Source organism: Vulpes lagopus, chromosome 24, assembly GCF_018345385.1.
Source record: "Vulpes lagopus strain Blue_001 chromosome 24, ASM1834538v1, whole genome shotgun sequence".
Classification (NCBI taxonomy): Eukaryota; Metazoa; Chordata; class Mammalia; order Carnivora; family Canidae; genus Vulpes; species Vulpes lagopus.
In genome coordinates, this window is record NC_054847.1 from 48,744,031 (window position 1) to 48,770,269 (window position 26,239).

General features: G+C 42.1%; 2 protein-coding genes across 8 annotated transcripts in view; one reads left to right on the forward strand and one right to left on the reverse strand.

Annotated features, from left to right (window-relative positions):
• The window catches only part of DSEL (dermatan sulfate epimerase like), a 90,048-nt gene extending 77,627 nt beyond the window's left edge, over window positions 1-12,421 (reverse strand). For 2 of the 7 annotated variants that reach the window (XR_005985462.1, XR_005985461.1), the window contains exons 1-2: window positions 12,223-12,421; window positions 2,007-11,465 (exon numbers count right to left, since the gene is read on the reverse strand). Coding sequence is in view for 4 of the 7 variants with exons in the window: in XM_041739664.1 (XP_041595598.1) it covers window positions 6,929-10,567 (3,639 nt within the window). In the remaining 3 variants the exon portion in view is untranslated. Of the gene's footprint in view, window positions 11,466-12,222 lie in introns of all 7 variants that reach the window. The other 5 variants (XR_005985460.1, XM_041739664.1, XM_041739665.1 and 2 more) reach the window with 5 other exon arrangements.
• LOC121481899 (WAS/WASL-interacting protein family member 3-like) lies at window positions 11,279-22,318 on the forward strand. Its single transcript, XM_041739490.1, has 4 exons — window positions 11,279-11,384; window positions 11,787-12,212; window positions 15,431-15,491; window positions 21,862-22,318. Exons 1-4 carry the CDS (start codon window positions 11,279-11,281, stop codon window positions 21,944-21,946), a joined length of 678 nt encoding a protein of 225 aa, XP_041595424.1. The 3' UTR covers window positions 21,947-22,318.
• Window positions 22,319-26,239: the final 3,921 nt, after the last annotated feature.

Genomic DNA, 26,239 nt, shown 5'->3' on the forward strand with positions numbered 1-26,239 from the left:
TTTTTTACATGTAGTTTTATTTAATCCATGCATCGACTCTAGGGAAGTTTTACAGAGGGGTAATGGAGACGTAAAATTAGGAAAGTTGCCCCAAACCTTACAGCTGGTCAGTACTTACTGACCTAGGGTTTGTATTCAGGGTTTTTTTTTTTTCTAATTTCAAAGCTCATATAATATATAAAAGTGTTATATAAATGTAACATTTTAACAGAAATGGCCTCCTTCAAATTAAGTAAGGAAATGGGGGAAGGTACAAACAGCCTGTGGAAGACCCCCAGGAGTTGTCTGCTAGTTATTCAGAGAAGGCCGTAGGCCTCTTATGGTAATGCAACTCTGCCAAGTGGGCACTTGTGTGCACAAGCAGGTACCTTTCTACTCATGTGTTCCACAAGGGCATTTTTTGATAGTTTTATAATTAGTGGTGGGTAGAAGACAAATTGAATGTGTGTGCAATTCAGTTCATTTTAGTAACTCCGGAGAAGTAACCACAAGTTTGTTGGTGCTCAAAAACCCACTGTAAGCATGCTGTGCACTGTTAGCATTGAAATAGCCACAGGGCTCAGGTTAATGTCTGATAATGAAAAGTAAAAACACCTGACTTTTATTAACTGCATTCTTTATATTCACTTATCTTTGTATAGGTATCTTACGAAAGCAATTTCATCACTTGTTGGTCATATTGTGTTTTTTTTACACATGAATAAATCTCCCCTTCAAAGTTTTGTGAAATATGACCTTAAGCATCAGATTAAAAAGATGTAATATAGTTAAAATAGCCATATTTTAAAATCTCATGTACTTTAAACCAATCTACAATAAAATGAATCTTTTGGAACAAAGTGAAGGAATAAATGAAGACATAATTAAAATAATAAATAAATACCAGAAAAAATGGGCAATATTCTTTCACTGTAGTACAATAAGGGTTTAGAGCATTATTTGCATCATGCAATAAGTAAGAAGTGTGTTATGCATTGTGTACAGAGGGGTGCCAGATTTTAATGCAGGGATTGAAGAGTTTCTAGTGCTCACATCCTAAGTGAGGCAGGTGACAGTGACTGGGAGCTCAATCCGTTTCCGAAAAGAAAAATAATATGAATGAAGAGCAGCGCAGGTGATGCATGTGTGTGAAAGTTTGCTTCCTTAAACCATTAAGAACAATGTGTATATCCCAAAGAGAGAGGAAGATGACATAAGGTAAAACATCACATATCTCTGACATTTGAAAACCTGAAACATATAAGTAAAATTCAACATCAGTGTTAGCTAATATACTTCAAAAAATTACATTTGATCTTAAGAGTGCACAATACAAAAATAGTTTAAAGAAATAAAACAGAAAGGGTAATTGTAGTGTATTATGAAAAAGATTTGCTCAAATTATACTTTATCATTTTTCTTAAGGTTTACCTACAATAAGATTTCAAAGAGATTTTTAAATAGTTCATAGAATTAACACAATTGTTATAGAAGTATTCTCCTGTGTACCTTACTTTCTGTGCTCTAAATTCATTCATTCCTTCCTTCCTCGCTCCCTCCTTTCCTTCCTTCCTTCCTTTCTCTTTTCCTCCCTTCCTGCTGGTATTATTTACATGACGTAGGAAAGACCAGATTTTTTTTTCCTTAATTTGAATTCCACTTGAGTATATTAGATTGTTAGTCACAGATTTGACACAAGTATGGACTCCCATTTGCTGTAGACTCCTTTGAACTAGAAACATTGTGAAATGCAAAATAAGAATGTGTTTCTTTCTAATCCCCACTAGACTGTCAGCGCCACAGGTTTTGTTCACTTTTGCATTCCCAGTATTGATAGCTGTACCTAGCAATGTGGGTCTGGAAGCACTGGGAGAGGAGGAACAGGAAAAGATGCTATTGGCCAGTTGGACTCTGGATCAAGAACATGGTGTTATCCTTCTTACTGCCATTACTAGAATGATCTGCACACACACACATCAGTCAGACCTCATTCACACATTCTTTTCAGAGTATGTCTTGATACTCACCTACAACCAAATTTCTTTGTTGTGAATAGTGTTGGTTGAGTGAGTGGGAATGGGGAAAGAGCGAGTGCTGGTTTTGTTCTATTGACACTGGTCTTTTGGAAAAGCTACTCATTGATGGGATGTCCTATGACGGCCAGAGCCAAAACCTAATTTAGAAAAAAAAAAAAAAAGTGGTGATCTTCATCCAAGTTTACCAGTCATAACTTCCTCTCAGTAAATGACTCCTTTCCTCACAACCACCGTTTCAGAAATAAAGAAACCAGGTCTACTGAAAAACAACTATTTAGTGTCTTTCCTCTGGTGGTCATCACTACCTGGCATGTTCCCCCTTGTCGACTTCTTGGTGAATTCCTATTAGCTTTGAAGTCTGTAAAGACTGCCAATTCCTCACACAGCAGGGACACAGTCAACTGATTTTTCTGTTCTTCCCTCACACTGGTCAGGATCCATAAGATTAAAAAAAAAAAAAAAAAGGATCCAAAAGATAGATACCCAAAAGGTATAGCGAATAAATGAACTTATAAACTGTATATCCACTAAAAATTCCCTTGCAAAAAAACTATATTTCCTATAGAGATAATAAGGGTTTCAAATTTATTTGTAAAAGAAGTACCATGTAAAGTTGTTGTGAGGATTTTAGGAGACCTAAAATCCTACAGCTCAATGAGGAGCACATCAGAGATTCATTCGCTAAAGACCCTTCTTTAAAAAAATAAAATAAAAAAATAAAAAGTTCCATGCCAGTCCTGTGCACCAAACTCAAAATGTCTCAGGTAATCTTTTTCATGAGTAACATATGCAGCATGAAGATCTTACCAATAGCAGCAGGGACAAATGTAGAGCACAGGTGGATAGTACAGGGATGCTCTTGCCATTTAGTAACTGGGGTGATGTATAAAGAATGCAATGAGTCAAAGTCAGAGATAGAGCTGGGATTAAGCACCATCACTGAAAGGTACAAGTTTTGTAGCTGAAATTCTGAGGCTGAATTTCAGTATTCAATGTGCCCCGTTTCAAGTCCCTGCCTTCTCAGCTCCACATAAAATCCTTGCAGTCACCCAAAGATCTAAAGAGAGTTATTAGAAAATTATCCCGACCATAGCCAAGTTGCCTTTAGCTTTTCATTTACTCGTAGTGGAGTCTTGTTATACACATAGTTCCAATACGCTAGTTTATGATCTCAGTCTATCTTTTCTTCACTGAATAATTGGGTAAGTGTGAAAAACAAAACAAACACAAAAAATGAAACCCTCTATCCTTTGGAAGCCTTAGCTGAACCTATCTTTGGAAACAGAATTAATTAAATATGTACATGTTACTTGAAATAAATGTAACAAAAGCTCATGTAAATTATAGCTCAAGCATCTACAAGTTAGAGAATGTTAGAATCTATTGCTTGACGTTCCTATCATCCTTTGTGCAAAAATTCATTTAGTTCTTAGGATATTATTTGAATTTTTCTGCCAACATGAAGGGAATGACACTGATCAAGTAATGGAAAAAATTGCCTTAGCAGATATTTTATATATATTAGGCACACTTTAGCCACACTTAAATAAGCAGTAAATAGTCCACATGTTAAATTCCTTGATATCTTCTATATTAGGCATCCTTACCTCTGGAAATGGTATTACATATTGCCTTCTACTTACATTTTTTTTCCTAAATTAATCAGTGAATATTTTTCTAATTATCATCAGTTAATCAAGCCAATCAAATGTAGTGATTTTAAAACCATTGCTAATGACTACTCACACGTAATTGGATATACTTTACATATATATCAAGAATGGCTAGGATCTTTGATGATGCACCGGAAAGTGCTGATAAACAATGTTAATCAAAAGTATGCAACACTTCCACAAAAGGAAAATGTTTAAGATGCACTGGTGTGGGTGGAGGGCAGCTTCTTCTTTGAATACATTTGCTGAAGGTTTCTTGGAAGTCCTCTGCCATGCCTGGGAGTTTTAACACCCCATTCTTGCCAGGTATTTACTAATTCTCTGTTGGTTTAAAAAGACAGCCAACCAAAGGTTTAATATTTGGGGTCTACATCTAATATGTATGTGGGCTTTTTTTTTTTAAATTTAAAACCTTTATTAACAGGTACTTGCCTAATATGTACATATTCTTGTTATTTGCTTAAAACTTGTGCCACTTTAGGTTTCTATCAATTAAATTTAGGCATGCGCATCAATTCATCAATTCATCTTGCTTTTCCTGAAGAGAGTCTCCTATGTCCTATTCTCTCCAGAATTCATTACAGTAAACTCAGTTCTGGATATGGTCTTATTCTTTCATCCGAAGTGAGTAATTTGCATTATTTCTAACTTTTGAGAACCATATATATTATTACCACTGCATTTGTTACTCGTGAGTAAAGTCTTTTTTTTGTAATTTCAAGACTTAAATTCTATTATTTTAATAACAGTTTTTTATCCCAATTAGGTCTAAGTCTGAGAACATTAATATAGAAAGGGGTAAATTACACAGAGGACAGGTGTTTCCTTTAGAAGTGTCACATAGTGACAATGATCCCTTTAATTATTTTCAAGATGGTAAGAATAAAATTAAGTGTGGAGACTTTTTGAATTTTTCTGGATCTAACACCCTAAGGATGCAGGACCTGGATGTTCTGGGTGCCGGTCACCTCAGGCATTAGTATAAGGCAAGGGGTCCCAAGCATGAACATTTGCGTGCAGATCCAATGGCTGGGTCATCCCTCACCCATCACATTCCTCACGTGGGAAATCTGTAAATAGAGGTCTCTTCCAGCAAACTTTCCCTTGGGGTGCAAGTGGGCGAGGACAGTGCCAGGGAGACTCACCTTAGCATTGCTGTGTGGGGGTGAAAGGACACACAGTGAAGAACATTTTGGTAAATCTGTCCCTTTCCTTAGCTATCAATAACATGCCCCCGTATCATTCACACAGCTATTCTTTATTGTTTTCCCCACCTCTCCTCGGATTCCTCCCCATACTCAAGCTGGTTCCCTCCTTCCCCGTGGGGGTGTTTCTGCAAAGTTAAAAGGCAGTGGTACAGGTTCTGCACACATTTGTAATTCTTACCTTGAGCAGATCTGCTATTACTGCCAACCCAAAGCCTTATTTGATCTGATTTGAGATCACACATCCTGGGAATTGAAAGCAAACACTGACACTATGCCCAATAATGGAAACAGTGTTCTCATCCATGGAGCAATTTTTACATGGTTGTTGATAACCCTGAGATAGGTAGAATAACCTTCCTTGAGAATAACTGTAGATTCAGGTCTTCAGCTGCCCTCTCAACCTATATTAATACAATATGATTGCATTAATTTTGACATTGTGAAGAGAAAGGGAGAGCAGTGGGAAGGAAGGAGATGTAGGGGAACAGGAGTGGTCTGCATTCATGCTATAGTGGAAGAGAAATGACAGCCACGTTAGGTTTAGCTGGAATGTAACATATCCACAGCTTTATCACTCTGGAGGCACATTTTGACATAACAAACTACTGAGAAAGAACCACTTTTATCTAGGTCAGAATGACAGACTCCCAAGTGTTCGAGAGCTTGAGGAAACTAGTCTGAAACGTCAGGAAGACTGCAATCTGTACAGAGATTTTCATCAGGTCTCGACACTGCGTAATGGTATCTATCCAATGCATTGTAATTACTGCACTGGCTTATAATGGCACGGCATTTTGATTTCAGAGCTTACCAAAATAAAATGAACCACATTTTATGACGACTACATTTATAATAAGATGCAGATGGTAAAGGAAACAGATGCCTCTGACATCATCTCCCATTTGCCTTCAACTTTTGCAGACACTGGCAGTCTGTAAACTCATTCAAAGGGATGCAGGATAAGTCAGGCAGTTTTCCAACTCTGTTTCCAGTCTAAAAAAACACTGGCAGCAGTGGCATTGCTTTCTCTGAGTCATGCAGTGATAATTCCACAAAAAGAAATTTGATTCTAAGTGTCAGGCTTTAATGCAAAATTAATCATCAGGGAAAAAAAAAATCCCCACCAATGTCGGGACTTCAACAATTAGTAACAACGGACTGTTCTGCATGACAGTGACAGAAAGGACATGGTGCGGTGCAAGTGGTGTGATGGGAACAGCTGTAGCTTCAAGGAGGCAAGAAAGAGAAAGGAGAGTTTTAAACAGACAGGCAAGTCTAAAATACTCTACCAGCCCTTGGCACCCAGATTGTTCAAAGACTGACTCTTTATTACTTCTAAGTAAAAAACTTTAAGGAGGCTTTTGAGATCACTGTTGCTGACCTCAAAAAAAATGTTCATTCTGTGTTTCCATCTGTATTTTTTCCAGAAGGAATCCTATAGTTCCGATAGGAGCTTTCACCATTTCCCCAGTGATAACACTGAACATTATATACAGTTAAAAAAAAAAATACAAAAAAAAAAAAACATTTTTTTTTTTTTTTTTTTTGGTGCAAGATAAATGTGTTAGAAGATCCTTTAAAAAAGATAAGGAACTTTTGTAGTCCATCTTGAAAGGAAGAGATGCTTGGGCAAAGCAGCAATTGAAAGGCCTTTAGCAGTGTTTGAGGTTCCAAGATAGATCAGCACAGTTACAGACGAGGGAGACGGCTAGACGAAAACCTGTAAAATCTTCCTACCTCCCCCGACCACCATCACATAACTTCATCTATGCCTCTGTAGTAGGAACATTTCGGCAGGAAAAAAAAAAAAAAATTCAGAAACAAAGGCAGGGATAGCAGTGATGTAAAAATAAATCCTGCTAGACCAAATATGGTGCCTATTTTTAAAATAATCTCTGTGCAAGTAACAAACTGAACACACGCGCACACGCACACACACGCACATAGTACAAGAATAAACAAACTCTCGTTAATTCACATCCACAAACCGGGTTGCAAAGTATTAGTGCAAATCTCTGCTGACCTGCAGCATTTAGTCCATAAACTTTGGATATCCTAGATGCTCCATCAGTGTCCAGCAGATGTTCTCAATCAATTTAATTTCATCTCTAGGCAGGTTTTGTTTCCAAACATTAGTATTAGTTGGTGATATCTCCCCTTCGTAGGGAAGATAGAAAAGGTTTGTGGAGGTGGCAAACAGTATTTGGTTTAAACTAGCAGGAGACAAAGGTATTCCAAGAAAGGCAAAAATCCTTTCAGTGGTTTTCTGAGGAAAATGTACAATATCTTCAAACTTGATCAGCTGGTAGCTGGTAGGCAGCAAATCTGTATTTATTCTCAGGGCTGCTGCTGTGTTTGCCAGCCACAAATGAGACAACAGGGAGACTGCATTTGACTTGGATTTTGATAATTCTTTCCTCAACGATTCATATTCGAAAGCATAACCTGAATTTAAGTTACATTTTCCTTTACCTCCTTCTATTTTAAACAATTTAGCTAAGTGCTCTGGTACATTTTTCAAAGAGTAGAGACTTGGTTTACTACTGTACAGCATTGAATAAATCCATGCCCGAGGGTCCCTTACTATGTACAATGCCCTCATAGAAGCTCCTAAAACTTCCTGAAAAAAATGAAGCTTTAAGGTCCAGCTCCCGCTGCTTAAGCTGAGCACAGGACGTGCGGTTGGGTAATAGACCAGGTGTCTCCTCAAAGCCCTAATATATTCAGCATCTCTATCAAAGGTGCCTTTCATTCTACTTCTTTGTTCTGGCAAAGACTCTCTCCTTTTCAATTTTCTTTTTTTGTCCTTATTCGCTGTAAAATATTGGGCCAGTTTACCCCTACTGGGTTCATGCAGATGGATGTTTTGCAAATGTAGTTTCGTGTCTTGAACTAAGGACTGCAACCAGCCTCGGAGCAAACGGAAATGCACACTGTGGATATCAGATGCCTTCCATTCACAGGCGTCTACAAATGAGTCAATTTCAAATTCAGTTTCAGGAATATCGATGTAGGTTGTAGGAACTCTGATATAGAGAAAATCACTACTGTTGAAAAAAAGTTGTTTGAGAATTTCAGCCCCCGAACCAGGAAGTGAGGTAATGACGACGTTGGGAAGATCGATGTGGTGCCCTTCGGAAGACAAAGACTTCAGGCTTGCCTCGGCCTCCGTCCTTGCCCATTTTGCACAGATGGGCTGAGTGCAAGTGCTCCACACATCCAGCAGCTCAATAAACCACAAGGCAATAACAAGGATTAGGATCCACCGCATTAGCTTTCTAAAAGAAAGGTAAAACCGCCACTGAAAGGTTAAAATCACCAAGCTAATGCACAAAATCAATCCGACTGCTATATTAAATTTAAATCCAAAGGGGAAAATAACCCTATCATGTCTTATGGGCTTTGCTATTGCTTGAGTGCCCAAACCAAATCGGGTTATCTGGCCCTGGTCAGCCACATTGGCAAAGCCACCAAAACCCAGGTAATTGAACCTTGTCTTCAGGTTATGGTAGTCAGTTACAATGGAAACGACATGTTCAGTATTATTGACACTGAGAGAAATCTGAAGTCCAGAATTGGAATTATCGATAAATCTGCAGCTGGAAACATTGACATATGGCCCATAAAAGACATATGCAATTCTTGTGATCGTGGATTCCATCTGAAATGTAACATTAACGAATTGAGTCCACCGTTTCTTAAATTCAGCAGCTTGCTCTGCCTCTTGTATACTAGCAATGGGACTATTGCCACGATGATCAAACCAGAACATTCTGTAGTGTGCATCCCACACATCCATCATGGCGCCATTGTACCTGTTCATAAACCTATATGGGATGTACTTAAAATCGATGTCCAGATTATGAAAGAAGGCACTGACAGATTTTATTGGGGAATTGTCTTGCCGCTCAACGTGATCAACAACCAGCAACGTTTGAGAATTTAAGAGAAGCAAAGCACGATACACACTTTTCAGCTTCATTGCTGAAGAGTAAGCAGACACTGCTTCCCCACTCACAAATATCATTTCTCCGTGTTGAGAGGCAGTAATGACTTCCCCTGCTGCATCACCAGCCTCCTCACCGGTCCACTTGAGCCACTGTGCACATTCTCCCAGTTGACCTTCCCAGGGCTTATTACACTGGCTTGTGGGTGATGGAGCAAACACCAGTACATTGTTTAGGTGGCTCAGCTTGGGTCCATAGAGAGCTTCAGAAACAAATACTTGCCCATTGGGGGCAAAAGTAAATGAGTTCTGATCTGGATGTTCATGTCCTGGGTTAAAGCTTCTCCACCCATCAATCCAGGAGTATGGCTGAAAGTGAACTATGTCATACACAGCTCGCCCCCCTAGCTTCCCAGATTTAAAAGACACAAATGTATTGGTCTGCGTATTTGGTAACCCAGCTCCGTAAGTGACAACACCCCAGTTAGGGAATATGTGCATTTTTGCAGTACCGTATTCAGCAGGAGGCTGTGGGGTGAGCTGGGGATCATACCAGATGAATTCAGTGTGAAGAGTACTCCACCTCTGGGCAGTGGAGGGGACCATCGGTCCATCCTTAGGTCGGTGCCTTCTAATTTGCTGAGCTAACCAATTCCCAGCTCCATTCTTTAAGATAAACTTATCCAAAAACACCAACTGGCTCTCTGGACCATAAAACCAATTATAATTGGAATCTGCTATACCCACAGTTCTTTGGAAGCCTGGTAAAAGGGTGGCATAATAGAACCAAAAGTGCATTTTTAACCAGTTATTATCCAAGTTGTTGATATTAAAATGGCGCTGGGCTAGAAAAACATACTGTGTGACTGATTTAGCTGTGTAGCTTCCATAGGCCACACCTTCATCCAGAGAACCATCAACAATGTGATTCAACAGAAACATGGTCTTTTCCATCACATCTACTACAACTTGTTTCCATATATTTGCTTTGGATCCTTTATCTGCCCCAGTCACCAAAGCCCCGGTGAGTAATGCTACCATGTTAGTCGCCTGGTGATTATGGAGAAGTTGTTTGCCCCACGAACGGACCTTGGAATACTCATACATCTCCTCAGTAACAGCCCATATTTTTTCCAGGTATTTTTGTCTTCGATGACCATCTAGTAAGTTATATAAAAAGTCAAAGGCAGTGGCAAAACCTGTTAAGGAATGGCCAACTGGAACCTCATCCCCTGGTGCATTCTCAACTAGCCAGTCTTTGTAGCCAACCATCCTGTCCATATATTCCAAGATAAACTCAAAGGCGACTTTGTCTTCTGGGCTTAACAAACAGTACAGTGCTAAAGGAGGCAGATTGTTACCATAAATTTCATTCCACTTGGCAGCAAAATCAGCATGCTTGGGTGGAGGTAGGTAGTATGTGGGGTTGGACAGCATAACTGTTACTGCACTTCTGATAGCTCGAAAGAGATGCAAATGGCTTGTACGAGACTTCTGTCTCATTGCCTGGATTTCTCCAGCATCGAAATATAAACTTGGATGAAGCATACTTTTCTTCAGCTTGTGATTGGGTTTGAAATCTTGCACTTTCTGCGTCTTAAACTGATCTATATCATCTGTGAAAACTGCCCAGTCAGAGTAATTGCTCACAGATTCCTCAAAAGTAGAGAAAGCAAACACCACTAAAGCTAAAAATAAGAAATGTCCTGTAAACATTAACGCCATGATCCATCGGGGAGTTCCCTTCCTTAGGCATACATGTCAAACACAGTGCTCCGCGTATTTCCCATCTGCCTAGGATAAGACATACATTTAAGGCCTTGATAAAACAGACTGTAAATCATACATGCTGTGAAATCCAGCTGACATTCGGTTCATTCAAAGCAAGCAGGGTCGCCAAAAAGAGAAACTTACAGCATCTATCTGTGTCCCTGACACAGTTTTGCTTCCAATAAAATTTCAAGGAATGTTAAAACCTCTAATGTTTCTGTATCGCACAGCAAACAGTGGTAGAGTCAAAGATACTAGGAATTCGGGATTTACTTCCTTTACATAAATCTAACATGAAGAGTCAAAACACACATTGTCAAAAAAAAAAAAAAAAAAAGTAAGTACTCTAAAAATCCAAATTAAGAAACCATTCCTAGGATAGGAAACCATGTCTGGTGATAAAAAATCACCCACACAGATGATGCTGGTGCCTGCGTCTGCCCAAAGGAGCTGATGAAGTACTGAAATTCTTGAAGTTGACTTGGTCCTTATCCCCTCTCCACTTTTTACACTTCTGCTTTGAAAATTTTTTCTTCTTCCATTTTTGGGAAAAGAGCATCCTCCACAAGTGTTTCAAAGTCCTACTTGATTTCAAAAACTCAAAATCTCTGCCCTCCTTGCCAATCTGTCTTGTTCAGGCTTACTTACTCATCATCATCCCCCACGATGACCCAGGGCAAGTCTCTTCACGTCGTCCCTTATCAGCTTCATCTGTACAACTACAAAACTCTGATCTCTTCGGCCACCTACGTACTTCTTTTCCAATCACGAAGTAACCACCGCCTGGGAAAGAAAACTTCCCCTTTCACCAAGACTGACGGCTCTTTCCTGTTCCTTTCGCATGACCTCCTTTCTGGAGGAAAAAAAAGAAAAACAAAAAGAAAAAATTCTCTGAGGCTACAGATACCCTGGGAGTGGGCACGAACGGGGGACTTACATGCTCTGCGCTGACAGGAGCTGCAGGGCCCCGACAGCACCCGTCACCGAATACAATCTAAGTTAGCTCGCGGGGCTCTCTTCGACCCTCAGGCTTGCAGATGCACAGCGGGGACGACCCGGGAAGGTGGCGGATGACCAGCCGCTGCTAGAGGCAACTTTGCCGCAGCACCTGTGCTAGCTGGGGCTTGCTTTACCCACTCAGCGTGCCTTTTGTTTGTTTGTTTGTTTATTCAAGCGCAGTTAACACGAAAGACGAGTCCTGCTGTCACTGGCTGCTCTGGCCGCAGAGGGCTCGGGGGCAGAAGGCAGAAGCCGGAAGGGCCGTGTGGGCTTGCGGCGAGCGCCGAGCTCCGACGCCGCAGCCTCACCTGCAGCCTAGCCCCGCCGTCCAGCCCGACCAGCGGCCGCCAGGGGGAGCTGAGACCCCGGCCACGGCGCGGGCCGCCTCTGCCCGTCCGCGGCGCCGAAGAGCCCGACCAAGTTTCAGCCCAGGACAAGTCTCCTCCGCAGGCAGCGGTAACGCCAGACGTCCCTGCGCCGCCCGCCTGTTGCATGCTTTGCTTCCTCCCCGCTCGCTTCCTACGGTCGTGCCGCCCCGTGCTCCGCTCCCCGCCCCCGACCTCCGGCCGCGGTCCGGGACGAGCGAGCCCTCAGCCGCCAGGTCCGCTTACCTTGCGCCGCTGTGGACGGGGTCTCCCGGCAGCGCCGGGCCCCGCGGAGGACGAGGCGGAGAGTTCGAGAAAACTGCTCCGGCCGGGAGCCGGGCCGCGCCGGCCCCGCAGGGCTCCCCGCGCCCCGCGCTCGGCGCCCCCCGCGCTCCCACGGGCTGCGGCCCCGCGCCGCCCCCGCCCCCGCCCCGCGCCCCGCGCCCCGCGCCCCGCGCCGCGCGGACACGCCCGCCCTCGGGGACCGCCGGACGCTCCGGGCAGCCCCGCGCCGCGGGACGCAGATCCGCGCGCCACCCGCGCTCTCCCGCGCGCCGAGCCCGGCGGAGCGAGGGCGTCCCCAGGCCGCGATGCCGCCGCGGCCGCCGCTCCTCGGTGCCAGCTCCGGCCGCGCGGCCCGGGGAGGGCGAGAGACGGCGACGCGGGCCGGGGGCGGGGCGGGAGCGAGACGGGGGCGGGGCCGGGGCGGGGCCGGGGCGGGGCCTCAGGCCCGGGAAGGACGTGGGAGGGGGAATGCGAGCGATGGGCGGGGCGGGAACGGGCCGGGGGCGGGGCCGGGGGCGGGGCCTCGGGACATGGGAGGGAGGGAGACTCCGACGCGGGCCGGGGGCGGGGGGCGGGGCGGGAGCGGGCCGGGGGCGGGGCCGGGGGCGGGGCCTCAGGCCCGGGAAGAACGTGGGCGGGGGAACGCGAACGATGGGCGGGGCGGGGAGGGGCGGGGCCAGGGGCGGGGCATCAGGACACGGGACAGGGAGAGAGACTGCGATGCGGGCCGTAGGCGGGGCGGGAGCGAGACGGGGGCGGGGTTTAGGGCCGGGGGTCCTGGAGACAGAGAGAGAAGGCGACGCGGGCAGCCGGGCAGGGGGCGGGGCGGGGGCGGGGTCAAGGGCGGGGCCGGGGCGGGGCTGAACGCCCCATCCCTGGATCCTAAAGCGAGTTGAGTTGGCGGGTGTCTGGCGAGTTCCGGGCTGCGGTGGGGAATCGGACCTGGAGACGGGGCAGTGCAGAAGTGCAGTTGTCTGAAGCCCTCGCCCTAGTGACCGTGTCCTACCGATGATCCTCCTTCCCTTTGGTTATCGGGGGAGAGGACTGGCGGGCTGGGGGTGGGAGAGAGACAGGAGTCCCCGGGCGTGATTGCAAATGACAGAAGCGGCGACAGGCGGGATAAAGCTGAGGACGTCAGGTTAGGAGGAGCAGTGGATGGGGAAGAAGGGATGAGAGGCAGCTTGGCCGAGGGCGCTGTCATTTAGAAAGGCAAAATCAATATTCCAGATTAATATGAGAATGACTTCGGGAGCACAGATGCTAAAGATCAGAGGAAAACAAAAAGGCTAATCAGTTTTATTGATTGAAATAATTTATCCGGCAGTATAATATGAGGCGGTGTGGGACAAACAAGGGGAAGGATCTCTTCCTCATTAAAGAAATGAAAACGGGAATTCGGTAAAGACCCACAAGCAGGAGACAGTGTGTCTCAGTTACTATGACACCTGCATGCAACTCCGCGGCTCAGAAACGCTGGAGCAGTTGTGAATCCCGTTGTATTCGACATATGGAATTTCTCACAGATATCTGAGCCAACCCAAGGTCTGATCTCCACTATTATAGTAACTTAGGAATCATAGCAACCCAGTAAAATATCAAGCCTCAGCAACAAACAAGCCTATCCCCAGTTGGGGATTGGTGATACCTTCATACCCCTCCAATTCCATTCCATTTTGCTAAAATGGACAGGTTCGTCCATTAAAAACTGAGTGCCTTGCTTAGATCATTTCTTTTTATGACTACATGGTAGACCATTACTAGCAGAAAAAATTTCAAATAATTTATCTTAGATATAAGATATCTCACTTTTTTCCCTATGGCTCCTCTGCCCAGTAGCAACCCCAGTGACCAGTTGCGATTTTTCTGACTACTGAAGTTCTTTTTTATCATCCTCATCTCTGCTCAGATGCTTAAATTCCTCTAAAAATACCTCTTAGGTTTTCAAGTTAGAATGAATTACTCGAGCACTTTATGATTTGTATCTATATCCAGCCCTTAGGTCCTTTGTTTTGTGCTTACTCCTGTACTATAGTCAAAGTTCCTTCAGGTCATTAGCAATCTCTCAATCCTCTCTGTAAGTTCTGCATCTGTGTTTGAAATGAGTTGTACCTTTAACAGTTGGGCTCCCATAGAGCAGGGTCACAGAGGTGCATTCTGAAACAAGGGCTCTCCTCTGAACCCCAAAGACAGAACTTCCTGCAAATGTCTGGACTGTCCCTTCTGTGACCCAGAGTGGCTTCCAGCCTCCTTAATGGGAGAGAGTAGAGCTCAGGGAAAGAGGAGCCCAAATGCAGAGATTCCTGTAATTTTTTTTTTTTTTCCGAAAGAGAGCTTTGGAAGCTGTCTAGGAATTAGTGTTAGTAAATACAGTGAGTAAATATGCAGACCATTTCTCAGAACAAAACATGTGGATGGGAGTTCTTTCATTCTCTAGATCCAGAGTTCTTCATGATGCTAGGGCAAAGTGAATCATGGAGAATTATTATGACCTCTAACGTCTGCCAGGCCAATATCTTAACTCCCATCCAATGTTTATTTCAGATTTATTCTCATCAGTATGATCATTTTCATTTTACCTATGAACGAATCAGGTACAGACATGGTGGTCTTTCAGTTTTACCCCATGCACCTGCACTGAAGCAAGATACATCTAACTTCTCAGTATTTTCAGGTTAGCTTTCAGGCTAATTCACTTTGAACAGGCATCATCTCTCAGTTGTGAGTGTGTTGAAATAAATAAGAACTATAGCTAAACAATTCAGATCATTGGCAGAAAGGGTGGTAGGTAAATGGCACTATGAAAAATAAATAGAGTCTTGTTTCCTGTGAACTAAAAATGGATAGCTCCTATTATTGCTTCTTCCACACATGAAGATGGTACAAAGTTAGTTAATTATAAATAATGCATCCAACCATAGAAGGGATGAGCTATATGTTACTTTATTGCACATTAAAAATCTTTATGAGTGTGGCAAGAGACACATATGCCAACAGCTGCTAAATTCAGAATCCTGGAGCAGTATCTTATTTTAATATAAGTGGAGAATAGTACAGTCTATCACTCCGGGAATTTCCCACTATATAAAATGTTCTTAAATCTACATGAGCTTTTGCTTGTGATTTCAAAGAATTTATGAAAATTTGTTTTCTTTATTTGAATATCTTCCAGCCCTATCCCCAGCCACCCTACTTAGAAAGGAGATGATGCTTTCTGGACTAGATTCCCAAAGGTAGGAGCTGCCTGCCTGTCTTTCTTCTTTCTTTCTTTCCTTCCTTCCTTCCTTCCTTCCTTCCTTCCTTCCTTCCTTCCTTCCTTCTTTCTTTCTTTCTTTCTTTCTTTCTTTCTTTCTTTCTTTCTTTCTTTCTTTCTCTTTCTTTTTTTTTCTCATCACCTAACCCAGAGCCCAGCACTTTGTCTTGAGGGTGTGTAGAATGTTGAACATGAATTATCACCCTCATTTTATGGCAGAAGAGGAAAAAGTCATAAATGTCTAAAGTGGGTTGCTGAGTTCTGAGCAGAATCAGAAACACTTTCTCCAACTGTGCTGAGAAGCTTGTTACCGCACAATCAGTAGTTGGAACTTTCTGGGGGTGACTTAATTCAAATGAAAACTAAGACTGGGAAGTTGGCCAACATTTTAAGGAGAATTTCTGCAAGAATTTTATGCTTAAAGATAGGTAAATTCCAAGTTCTGAGCCTTAGAACATAAGGTAAATACTACTTGGCCTTACAGAAAGATAAAACACAGGCAGCAAAACAAGCCAAGGTGCTACCTAAAGCCCCTCTACTGAAATCTTGTTTGTCTATGATTTATTATTGTGGTGGACTCTTAGTAATTGGGGAAAAGATATGTGAGAAGCAATTGCTGTGCTTTCAGAAACTGACCACACACAGAACCCCAATCCACAAGCTTGCTCAGAAAGCAGACATTTGAATCTGGGGGTGACTTAGTTATTCTTCTCTAGCATAGCCCTTCCTGGAGATGGTTTTGGCTCTGAGAGCTCAGATGCAGATTTCTTGAACACCAAGGCCGGATGTATATTATATTGATCCATGAGTACTGTTAGAACTAGTGTTTTCCCCAGAGTTTGGAGAGATAGCAGCTGTGATTGTACAGAAACCGACACCAAACTTAAGCTGCAAATTTTATTGCACAATTGGCCAGCAGTAATAGGCCACACCAATAATAAAGACAAAACCACAGATTTAAGGCAGGCAGTAGAATCTAGAAATACTCTTTCTGCAATTGCTTTGAATACAAAACATCTCAAAATGACAGGGAATTTGCCTGCAGAGTTGCTAATGAAGATGTGGCTGTGTCTGCCCTGAGTTTGTTTATCTGGCTGTACAAGAGTCTGTATGGCTGTAACTGGATTTATACAAATTTAAAAATACCGCAGACAAATTCTGAGGAAAGAAGCTTCCCCATAAACCCACTAAAACCCTGTGTTCATAAACGGGAGGCTTCCTTGCTACCACATCTGCATACATATGCCTTTGCTTTTACTGTGAAAGAAAATTTTAGGCAAGGTGAACGTTTCAAGGGGAGCCCCGAATGGGGCTATTCCCCTCTCCCTGCCCCCTGTCTCATACTGGTGGTTCTCAACCTGGGGCAAATTTGACAATGGACATCCAGAGAAATTTTTGATCCCCTGGAGGATGAAGGGCTGCTGGCATCCAGTGCGTAGACTGGCCAGGGATGCTTTAGACATCTTACAGTGCACAGAATAACCTGTTCCTCACCCCAAATAAAGCATTATCCAACCCAGAATGTTCATACTACTGAGTGTGAGAAACCTCATCCTGGTTCATGGACTCCAAAAAGCATGTGCATATTATTAGTAGTTGTTCAAACCGAGACTTAAAGTATCCCCTGGACTTTCTGTCACCACTTGGCAGTTAGTTCTGGAGCCAGTCGTTACCCACTTAGTTCACATGTGGCTTTCTGTTTACCAGGTACTGGATCTGTTTCTCTTTGCTTGACCCAAGACATCCCTAAGCCCAGCTTTCTCCCCTCAAATAAGAGCCTGGGCTGGACTTCCAGACACAAGTGGCAGTAAGTCAATTACTACAATACAATAAGAGGGAAATATGGCTTTAGGGTTGTGAGAAACCCCCCTCTGATGTTAAAAAACCATATCCCTTCACATCACACAGACACATACACACGCATACATGCACACTCCAAGCACCTTTATTATTATCTGAAATGTTTCCTCTAGGACAGTGCTTTTTAAATTAAAATTCTTAAACCCCTGTAGATCAGAAAGACCAGGGTGCTGTTTATCTTTTTTAAAAGATTTTATTTATTTATTCGTGAGAGACAGAGAGAGAGAGAAGCAGAGACATAGGCAGAGGGAGAAGCAGACTCCCTGTGGGGAACCTGATGCAGGACTCAATCCCAGGACCCTGGGATCATGACCTGAGCCAAAGGCAGACGCTCAACCACTGAGCTACCCAGGCACCCCCAGGGTGCTGTTTAAAATTCCAGTTTTTCAAATCTGTCCTAGCCCTATGGATTAAGAATCTCTGTGTGTATGGCCCTGTAATCTGTACTTTTCAATTGCTGCTGAGGTGGACACCGAATTTTGAGAGTCACTGTTCTTTTTTTTTTTTTTTTTTTTTTTTATTTATTTATGATAGTCACAGAGAGAGAGAGAGAGGCAGAGACACAGGCAGAGGGAGAAGCAGGCTCCATGCACCGGGAGCCCGATGTGGGATTCGATCCCGGGTCTCCAGGATCGCGCCCTGGGCCAAAGGCAGGCGCCAAACCGCTGCGCCACCCAGGGATCCCAAGAGTCACTGTTCTAAAGCATGCATTCTCATCTTTTTCTTGCCCACACACCTGGCGAATGTCTCTGAGGGTTTATTTGAATATGGGACTGCCACATCCCCAGGCTAACAGGAGCTCAGTGCCCACCTGGAGTAAGAGTTGGTGTTGTGTAATAGCCCAGAGACACGTAAGTAGCTTCTTCGGAGGCTGGCTTGACTATTTTACATGCTGTTTATTCACATGTGAGACGATGAGGTAAATAGAATGTATGAGATGGGGAAGAGAGAAAAATTAAGACAATGTGGGAAGGGTAGAACTTGTTTTGTATGTTTTGGGGGCAAACTGATGAAATGCAAGGTAGCAGAGAAGTTTGTCCTGGATCTGTGAGTGGCCAACTTGCAATTCTCTCAGATTCCTGAGAAAACAGTTTAGTGGTGAGCAGAAGGGACAGGCTGTTCTTGTATAATATTAGCCAGTAACCTTCCCTCTTAGCTATCACCTGGTCAGATCCAGCTGCCATTCCCCACAGTAGACGTCCTCACTGGAAAGCCACTATGAAGTCAGGTTCCTCTCTCCACACATTCAAGGCCAGGAGACTTCTCTCTCTGCTTTTGAGCCTTTGCTTCATCCTTCAATTTTGGAGGATCAGCTTTACCAGATCTGTCATGGGGATAGGACTTAATATGGCTATCCCTCAGCACAAGCTTATATCGCCTCAATTCTACCATCAGACAAGAATAAATTATCCTTTTTGAACTCCCAATCAAAGTCTCAGGAAAGAAAAAATGATTGCACAGCATGGTCAGAGTTACATCATGACTCACACAGTGATGGAAAGAAGTTCAGGGTTAAGTAGTCCAAACTTTGCTACAGGGGCTGACATTTGTGGGTTTGGGGTATCAATCATCATCAGAGAACAGAGCAGGCTCATATCTTAAAAAGTATCTACTGTAAAATGACATATCAGAGGGTCATGCTTCCCCTGAGAGGCATAGAGAAAGCAGTGGATTTGAAGGTGGGTAGTAGAGGCGATAGAGGTTGAGGTGGGTGGGATGGCAGGAGGTAGGGTGGGAGGTCGGCATATGTTGTTCAAAAATGTCCACAGCTTGAATAATGCAAGCTGACTCCTCTTCCTTATCCCCCTTGGAAAATTATTTCTTTGGTAGGATTTATTAAATCTGCCTTGTTATAAAAATCACCTAGAAGAGCTTATTAAAAATACACAGTATGAAATCCTACCTCAGAATGATGGGTGGGGAAGGGGATGCAAGGGATTCATATTTTTAAATGCCATTTTGATCATGCAAAACTGGCAAATTACCCTTAGAGAGATAACCTTTTAAAAATATTGCCAGCCACTTACAATAGAACGTAAATTTGTTTCAGATCCAGAGAGCTGTTTGATGGAGGGAAAAAAAGGTCCCTGTGAGTGAAGTTCGAGAGCTGTGTTGTCCACAGCAGTCTGTCACTGCGTGTGGTTACTTAAATTAAAATCTGCTAAAATTAAATAAAGTTAAAAATTTGGTCCCTTAAGGACACTGTCCACATTTCGGACATTCAATACCACTTGTGATTAGTAGCTAGGATGTTGAGTAGCACTGATTAGAGCCCTACAGAGAAAGGAGTGAGGAGGGAGAAAGATGTTATAATATTTATAGCAGAAGTCCCCAGCCATAGTCCTATCCAGAGTTAGTACATATTGATCATAATATTGAAGGTGATGTTGATGCACTAATGCCAGTGGTAACAGAGACACTTACTGAGCAGAGATTGTGTGATCCTTCAAACAAGCCAAACACTAACCATTGCTCCACACTGTCTTACCGGATAATGCAGGGGGGCCAAGTCAGCAAGATAATTGTCATCATGTGGAATATAGGCCTCAAGTAGGCAGCTAGTCTGATTTTTGCAAAGAAAGCCAGAAATCTGAATTTATATGTGAAATAACCTGATTTTTTAATGGCTTATTTATTTTTGAAAACATCGTGAAAAAAGACTAAATAAAATATGAATGCGAGATGGATTCAGATCATACAAGGGAAAGTTGTGACTTTTGGTTTAGAAGCTGGATGCAGTGAAAATTAATTTCCTAATTTTATCTTTGTTAGACCAATTCTGTCCCAGGATACCAACTTTCATTTTAATGTGGGAGAGAAAGGTGCTGTTCTTTCTCTTAAGTGACCTACTACTATGACCCCTCTCAGTCTGGAACTATCAACGATTGATGATATATTAAAAGAGTATTTATATCTGCAGAAATGTGTTAAACTTTATTTCCTTCACTTGTTGAGTAAATATTCACTAAGCACATGATAATGCACTGTGCCAGGCACTGTTTGGGGGATCCTCTATGGGAAAAAAAATTACCAGACAAATGGAGCTTATCTAATCTTATGCACAGAAAAGTCATAATGAAGAGGCATAATAGTTAGGAATTATTACTTCAGTTGTTTTCTGTATTTTAATCATTACTTCATAGGGTTTAAATGTCTTTGAAGGATCCTCTATATCTCGCTCGCTGCCCATTATTTTCAAAAGCAGATTTAAATTGATGAGGATGGAGAGATTAGTAATGACTCAGGAACTGGGAAAATGGATAAAAATCGAAACGTTGTGAGAAATCTCTAGGATGTTTGCACTTTTTCAGAACTGCACCCCTTGTGTTATAAAACCTGGAGGCCAGCCAGGCACCAAGCAAGCTGGCTGACTACCGCAGAAAGGAATCCTGGATCCTCTCTTGCTGACCTGTTTCCAGACTTTCCAGCACAGCTAGCCAGAGATTTCCTATAGACAATGAGGGAATTCAAAAACAACGAATGTGGTAGTTCAGCTATTTATCTAGGGACCGCTGGGGATGAGACTGAGCCATTTCCCAGCAGCTGGCCGCCACGCAGGCCATCGAGAAGGCTCAGGAGGAAAGAACAGGGCCATCCTGCTGACACATGCCTCACCCTGGGCCAGAGCTTTTTATCAGAGGATTCAGGCAAACCCAAAAGCAAGATGAAAATCATCTTTCTTGTTAGTGATCATTTTAAACATAAAAAATAAAAAAAGAGGTGGACAGAAGTGTTGTTCTCCTATGTCCTTGGTGATAAGAGCCACCAAGGCATTTGGTAATTCCCTGTGCTGGAAATGCAGATTCAGGAACTGAGATGAAATCAGAATTTTTTTTAAAGATGGTATTTATTTATTCATGAGAGACACAGAGAAAGAGGCAGAGACATAGGCAGAGGGAGAAGCAGGCTCATAGCAGGGAGCCTGATGTGGGACTCGATCCCAGAAACCCGGGATCACGACCTGAGCTCAAGCCAGACACTCAACCACTGAGCCACCCAAGTGTCTGAAATCAGAAATTTGATGTTCTTAGCACATCAAGTGATTGTTAATCACCAAAGAGGTAGGATAAAAAATGATTATCTTCCTGTAATAGCCTAGACTTTTGAGTGAGGTAGTCCTGGGTTTGAGTCCTGCTCTGAGGCTATATTGTAAATTGTTGTGAGGAATTGGGCTAGTTATATGACTTTTCTGAATACAGATGTCCTCATCTGTAAAAATGGGTTTGGAAAATCACTAACGGCAAAGGACAGTTGTGACAGGTAAGTGAGAAGAGGCAGGCAGTCCTCAGTGCAGAGCTTAGGGGATTACTTAAGGAAAGCTCTCTAGGGTTAAGAAGCAACTTTACATAATTTGTCTCATTTAATTCTTTTAACAATCATGCGAATGATGTCTGATTCACTCAATTTTGTATACAGGTACTCCTGTTTTTATTACCCTTTGCTTTATTGTGCTTCACAAATATGCTTTTTTTTTTTTTTTCAAATTGGAGGTTCAAGACTTCAGTGGAGGCAATCACCATGGATGGGGCAGGAATAGCAAGAGAACTGGAATCAGAAGTGGAGCTAGCCCAATGATGTGACAAAACTTGAAAAGATGAGGAGTTGCTTCTTATGGATGTGCAAAGAAAATGGTTTCTTGAGGTAGAATCTACTCATGATGAAGATGCTCTTAAGACTGTTGAAATGACAACAAAGGATTTAGAATGTTCTGTAAACTTAGTTGATAAAGCAGAGTCAGGGTTTGAGAGGATTGACCCCAATTTTGAAAACCTCCTGTGGATAAAATGCCATCAAGCAGCATTGCATGCTGCCGAGAAATTGTTTGTGAAAGGAAGAGTTAATTGATGTGCCAAACTTCATTGCTGTGTTATTTTAAGAAACTGCTACCGCCATCCCAAACTTCAGCAGCCACCACCCTAATCAGCCAGCAGTCATGAGCATCAAGGAGGACCGTCCATCACTGAAAAGATTATGACATGCTGAAAGCTCAGATGATGTTCAGCAATTTTTTAGTAATAAAGTATTTTTTAATTAAGGCATGTGCATTTTTTAGACATCATGCTATTGCACACTTAATAGACTACAGTATAATGTAAAAAAAAAAAAAAACCTTTTATATCCACTGGGAAATCACAAAATCCACTTGATTCATTTTATTGGGGTGGTCTGGACCCAAACCTTCAATTTCTCTGTCGTCTGCCTGTATTAAAAAACTGAGGAAGAAAAATTCAGGATATAAAATATCATCCTTTAGGATAATGTGACCAAAATAGTACACTGATATCTAGCCACTTGCTTTCCCAATTTATTTAATTTTAAAGATTAAGAGTATTTTAAGGACATAGCTAATCCATTTCCCTCATTTTACAGGTAAAGAATCTGAGGCCCAGTGAAATAAAATAATTTGTTCAATGTGAGAGAAAGACAGACTCACAAAGACTCAGGTTTTTTAATGCAAATCTGTAGCCTTGCCATTGCATTGTTGAAGGTGTGATTTATCTTTAAATAAATCCAATGATACATATGTTAGATTTGTTTCTGCTGATATTAAATTAACTCTTAAAAACTATCTCTATATGCTTCTTAAGATAAAGTGGTATTTCAGGAATTATCTGGTCTGCATTTGTACCAAATTCTTTCAGAAACCTTTTAAAAACCTAAATTTCTGTGTCTGTTAGAGATCCTTTTGGAATCAGAATCTTAGTGAGGCATAAGAATTTGCATTTTTATCAGGTTTACCAATAACGTTTGAGAACTAGCTGATTAAACTATTATGTCCTTGAGATCAGAAATTGTGCATTTTTTCTTTTCTCTCTCTCTCTCTCTCTCTCTCTCTCTCTCTTTTTTTTTTTTTTTTTTGTATTCCCATCTGTTCCAGCCAGAATTTTAGGCAGGCACTTTTCACTCAGTTAACTCTTATTGAATTGAACTGTGGTGAAATCAAATTATGGCAAAATGTTTTGATTATATAAAAATCTGTGAAGCACATGTATGGATGAATCATTTCCAAAGATATCATTTATAAAATTTTATCTGAATTAGAAACATAGTTCTCTTGCCAGATATATTCCTCTTTCTGGAGAATATATATATGAGAGAGAGAGAGATAAGAGAAAATTAGCCTTGAGACAAATGGAACCTAGTTTAACAGAGAGGGGTTGAAACCCAAATATCAGGCCAATTTTGAAGAACGTTAGCTTGGAAATTGGTATCCATTACTGCATAACAAATTATCCCAAAACTTGGCAGTTGAAAACAAACAAACATTCCTTACCTCAGACAATTTTTGAGAATTAACAACTGGGAACAGTTTAACAAGATGGTTCTAGCCAGGGTTTCTCAAGAGGCTGGGGTCAAGATGTCTGTGTTTTGACCACATTACACTGAGTGAGGTATGGTGAGGCCTCACTGAGATCAAGAGAGAAGAGCTAGAAAGTGTTGTAGACTTTTGTCAGTCCTGGCTTCCTGGGGGAGAACACAGTATGCCATGCAGGGCCACTCAGGGAAGGCACCAGGTGAGTCACAGGGTAGACAGAGACAGAACTGAGGGCAAGGGCCTTCCCTGTGCTTTTGGAGAGAAAAAAAATGAGTGATGCAGGGTTAGCAAGTTTAAGATTGGCCAGTTTAAATCATTTCATTGGGTTCTGGGCATTGGAGCTGTCCCTGTTTGTCTGGTACTTGGCCTTGGTGTGATTCAGGTGGGTGTATGATGTTTCAGAGTATTGAGATCCCAATAAGAGGGGCAGTTGGGGTGTAGACATAGCCACTCAAGAAAGGGACTGATTGGCCTCTAGCTAGGACCTCAAAACTGACTCAGGAAAGCATTTTTTAAAATATTACAGTGGGTCAGGGTTGGCAGTCTTTTGAAGACTTGAATAAGGCTTAAGGGGATGCTTTCAAGAAGGCTCATCCACATGGCCATTGGCGTGAAGTTTCAGTCCCTCACTGGTGGAAGGTAGGAAGTCTTCGTTCCTCATCACATGGACTTCTCCACAAGGTGACTTGATTTACTTAGCAACATGGCAGCTCAAGTCAAGAGTGAGTCAAGAGTGAGAGGAGAAAGGAATTATGTGTTTGGTCAGTATTACTATTCCATTGATTTTTTGTGTTTGTTTTTAGGGTTTTTTTTTCTTTAGTATTATTAAAGTCATGGTTGCAGAAATAAAGGTCATTTTTTCCCATAGTTTTGTTATGTGGTCAAAAGTAAACTCTAGAAGAACACTATGGCTTGACATTATATCAAAACAGTCATTCAAAAATATACGTAAAATGATTTTCCCAAGTACATTTTCATGTTTAGTCATTTATTTATTCAACAAGTACTAATAGGGTTCTTGTCATATGCCAAGCCCTGTGGTAAGCATTGGTACATAATAGGAAAAAGAGAGATGTGGTCCTAATTGTCATTGAGTTAAATTCTAGTGTAGGAGAAAAAGTAATAAAATAATAGGACAAATGTGTATAAAACTTAAAACTGAATTATAATGAGACATTTGCATGGTACTGTGAAAGTGGACAAAGAATACAGAACAATAGTTACAGAAGTCTTTTTAGAGAAAATGGCAATTACTCTTTGAGCTGGAATCTGAACAATGGGCTGTGAAGGCAGTGAGGAAATCAGACCCTCCATAATCGATTGAACTTGACATCATATATTTTAAAAAGTAAGTAATCTCAACTAACCAAGAGATCCTCAGTGGTTTACTATCTCAGACAAATAATATTATTCTTCAGAAGATCTTCAATATTTTACTCCCTCATCCCATTTATTTTTTTAATTTTTGTTTTTAAAGATTTTATCTATGTATTCATGAGAGACACAGAGAGGCAGAGACACAGGCAGAGGGAGAAGCAGGCTCCATGCAGAGATCCTGATGTGGGACTCGATCCTGGGACTCCAGGATCATGCCCTGAGCCAGAGGCAGACACCCAACCACTGAGCAACCCAGGCATCCCTCCCTCATCCCAGTTATAACTTTTTTATAAATCTAAAGGTTTTAGGTGACAAATACCATGGCTTTTTTCAATATACTATCAAAATTTCTCACCTTTGCTTCCTGAATATTATGGAGTGTGTCCTTCCCCGTTGGCCACAAGGAAGATATGAGGAATCTTGGTACTTACATGTTCATGAAAATCTGTCACTTCTATAGGCTAGTGTACTTAGGACTGGCAGCCCAGTCCCTGTACAGGTGAACTCACCTGTTCCTTCCTTGCACTGCACTACTGTACGTGATAAGGGCTTTTTTTGAAAACACTGAATCTGTTTCATAGCAGTGAATGGGAAAAAGGATGTATTTCTTGTGGATGAAATAGCAAGTGCTAATGCCTGCAGTAGAAGGAAGCATGCATATAAGAAAAACTGAAAGAATTGTTTATCTGTGTAGGAGAAAAGCTTAGGACAGTGTGATGTGGAAGGAAGTATGGAGATGTATAAAGCAGAAAAAACAAGTAAGGTCTAATGTGTAGGGTAATAATAATCAGTCCCATTATACCCAGGGCTGTCCTGCTTTACACGAACTTCTGTATAAATATACACAAAATTGTTTATCAACCTCGAAAGACTCCTCATGGAACAATTTATTTTATTTTATTTTATTTAAAGATTTTAATTATTTATTTGAGAGAGAGCACAACTGGGGAGAGGGACAGAGAGACAAACTCCCCATTGAATACAGAGCCCAATGCAGGACTCGATCCTAGGACCCCGGGATCATGCCCTAAGCTGACACTTAACCACCTGAGCCACCCAGGTGCCCCAGATGAAACATTTTGTGGTCACACTATCTGTGTTAAAGATTTTTGTCTTTATCTTAATAATGTTAGGAAGTCATTGAGACTTTCAAACATAGAGTAACATGAATATCA

Excerpts from the sequence above, each read along its gene's own strand:
- LOC121481899 (XM_041739490.1), top strand. The coding sequence starts at position 11,279 with ATGACCCAGGGCAAGTCTCTTCACGTCGTCCCTTATCAGCTTCATCTG. Across the intron at positions 11,385-11,786 it reads ACTTCTTTTCCAATCACGAA|CGCAGTTAACACGAAAGACG; the intron begins GTAACCACCGCC and ends TGTTTATTCAAG. Across the intron at positions 15,492-21,861 it reads TCTGGACTAGATTCCCAAAG|GTTCAAGACTTCAGTGGAGG; the intron begins GTAGGAGCTGCC and ends TTCAAATTGGAG.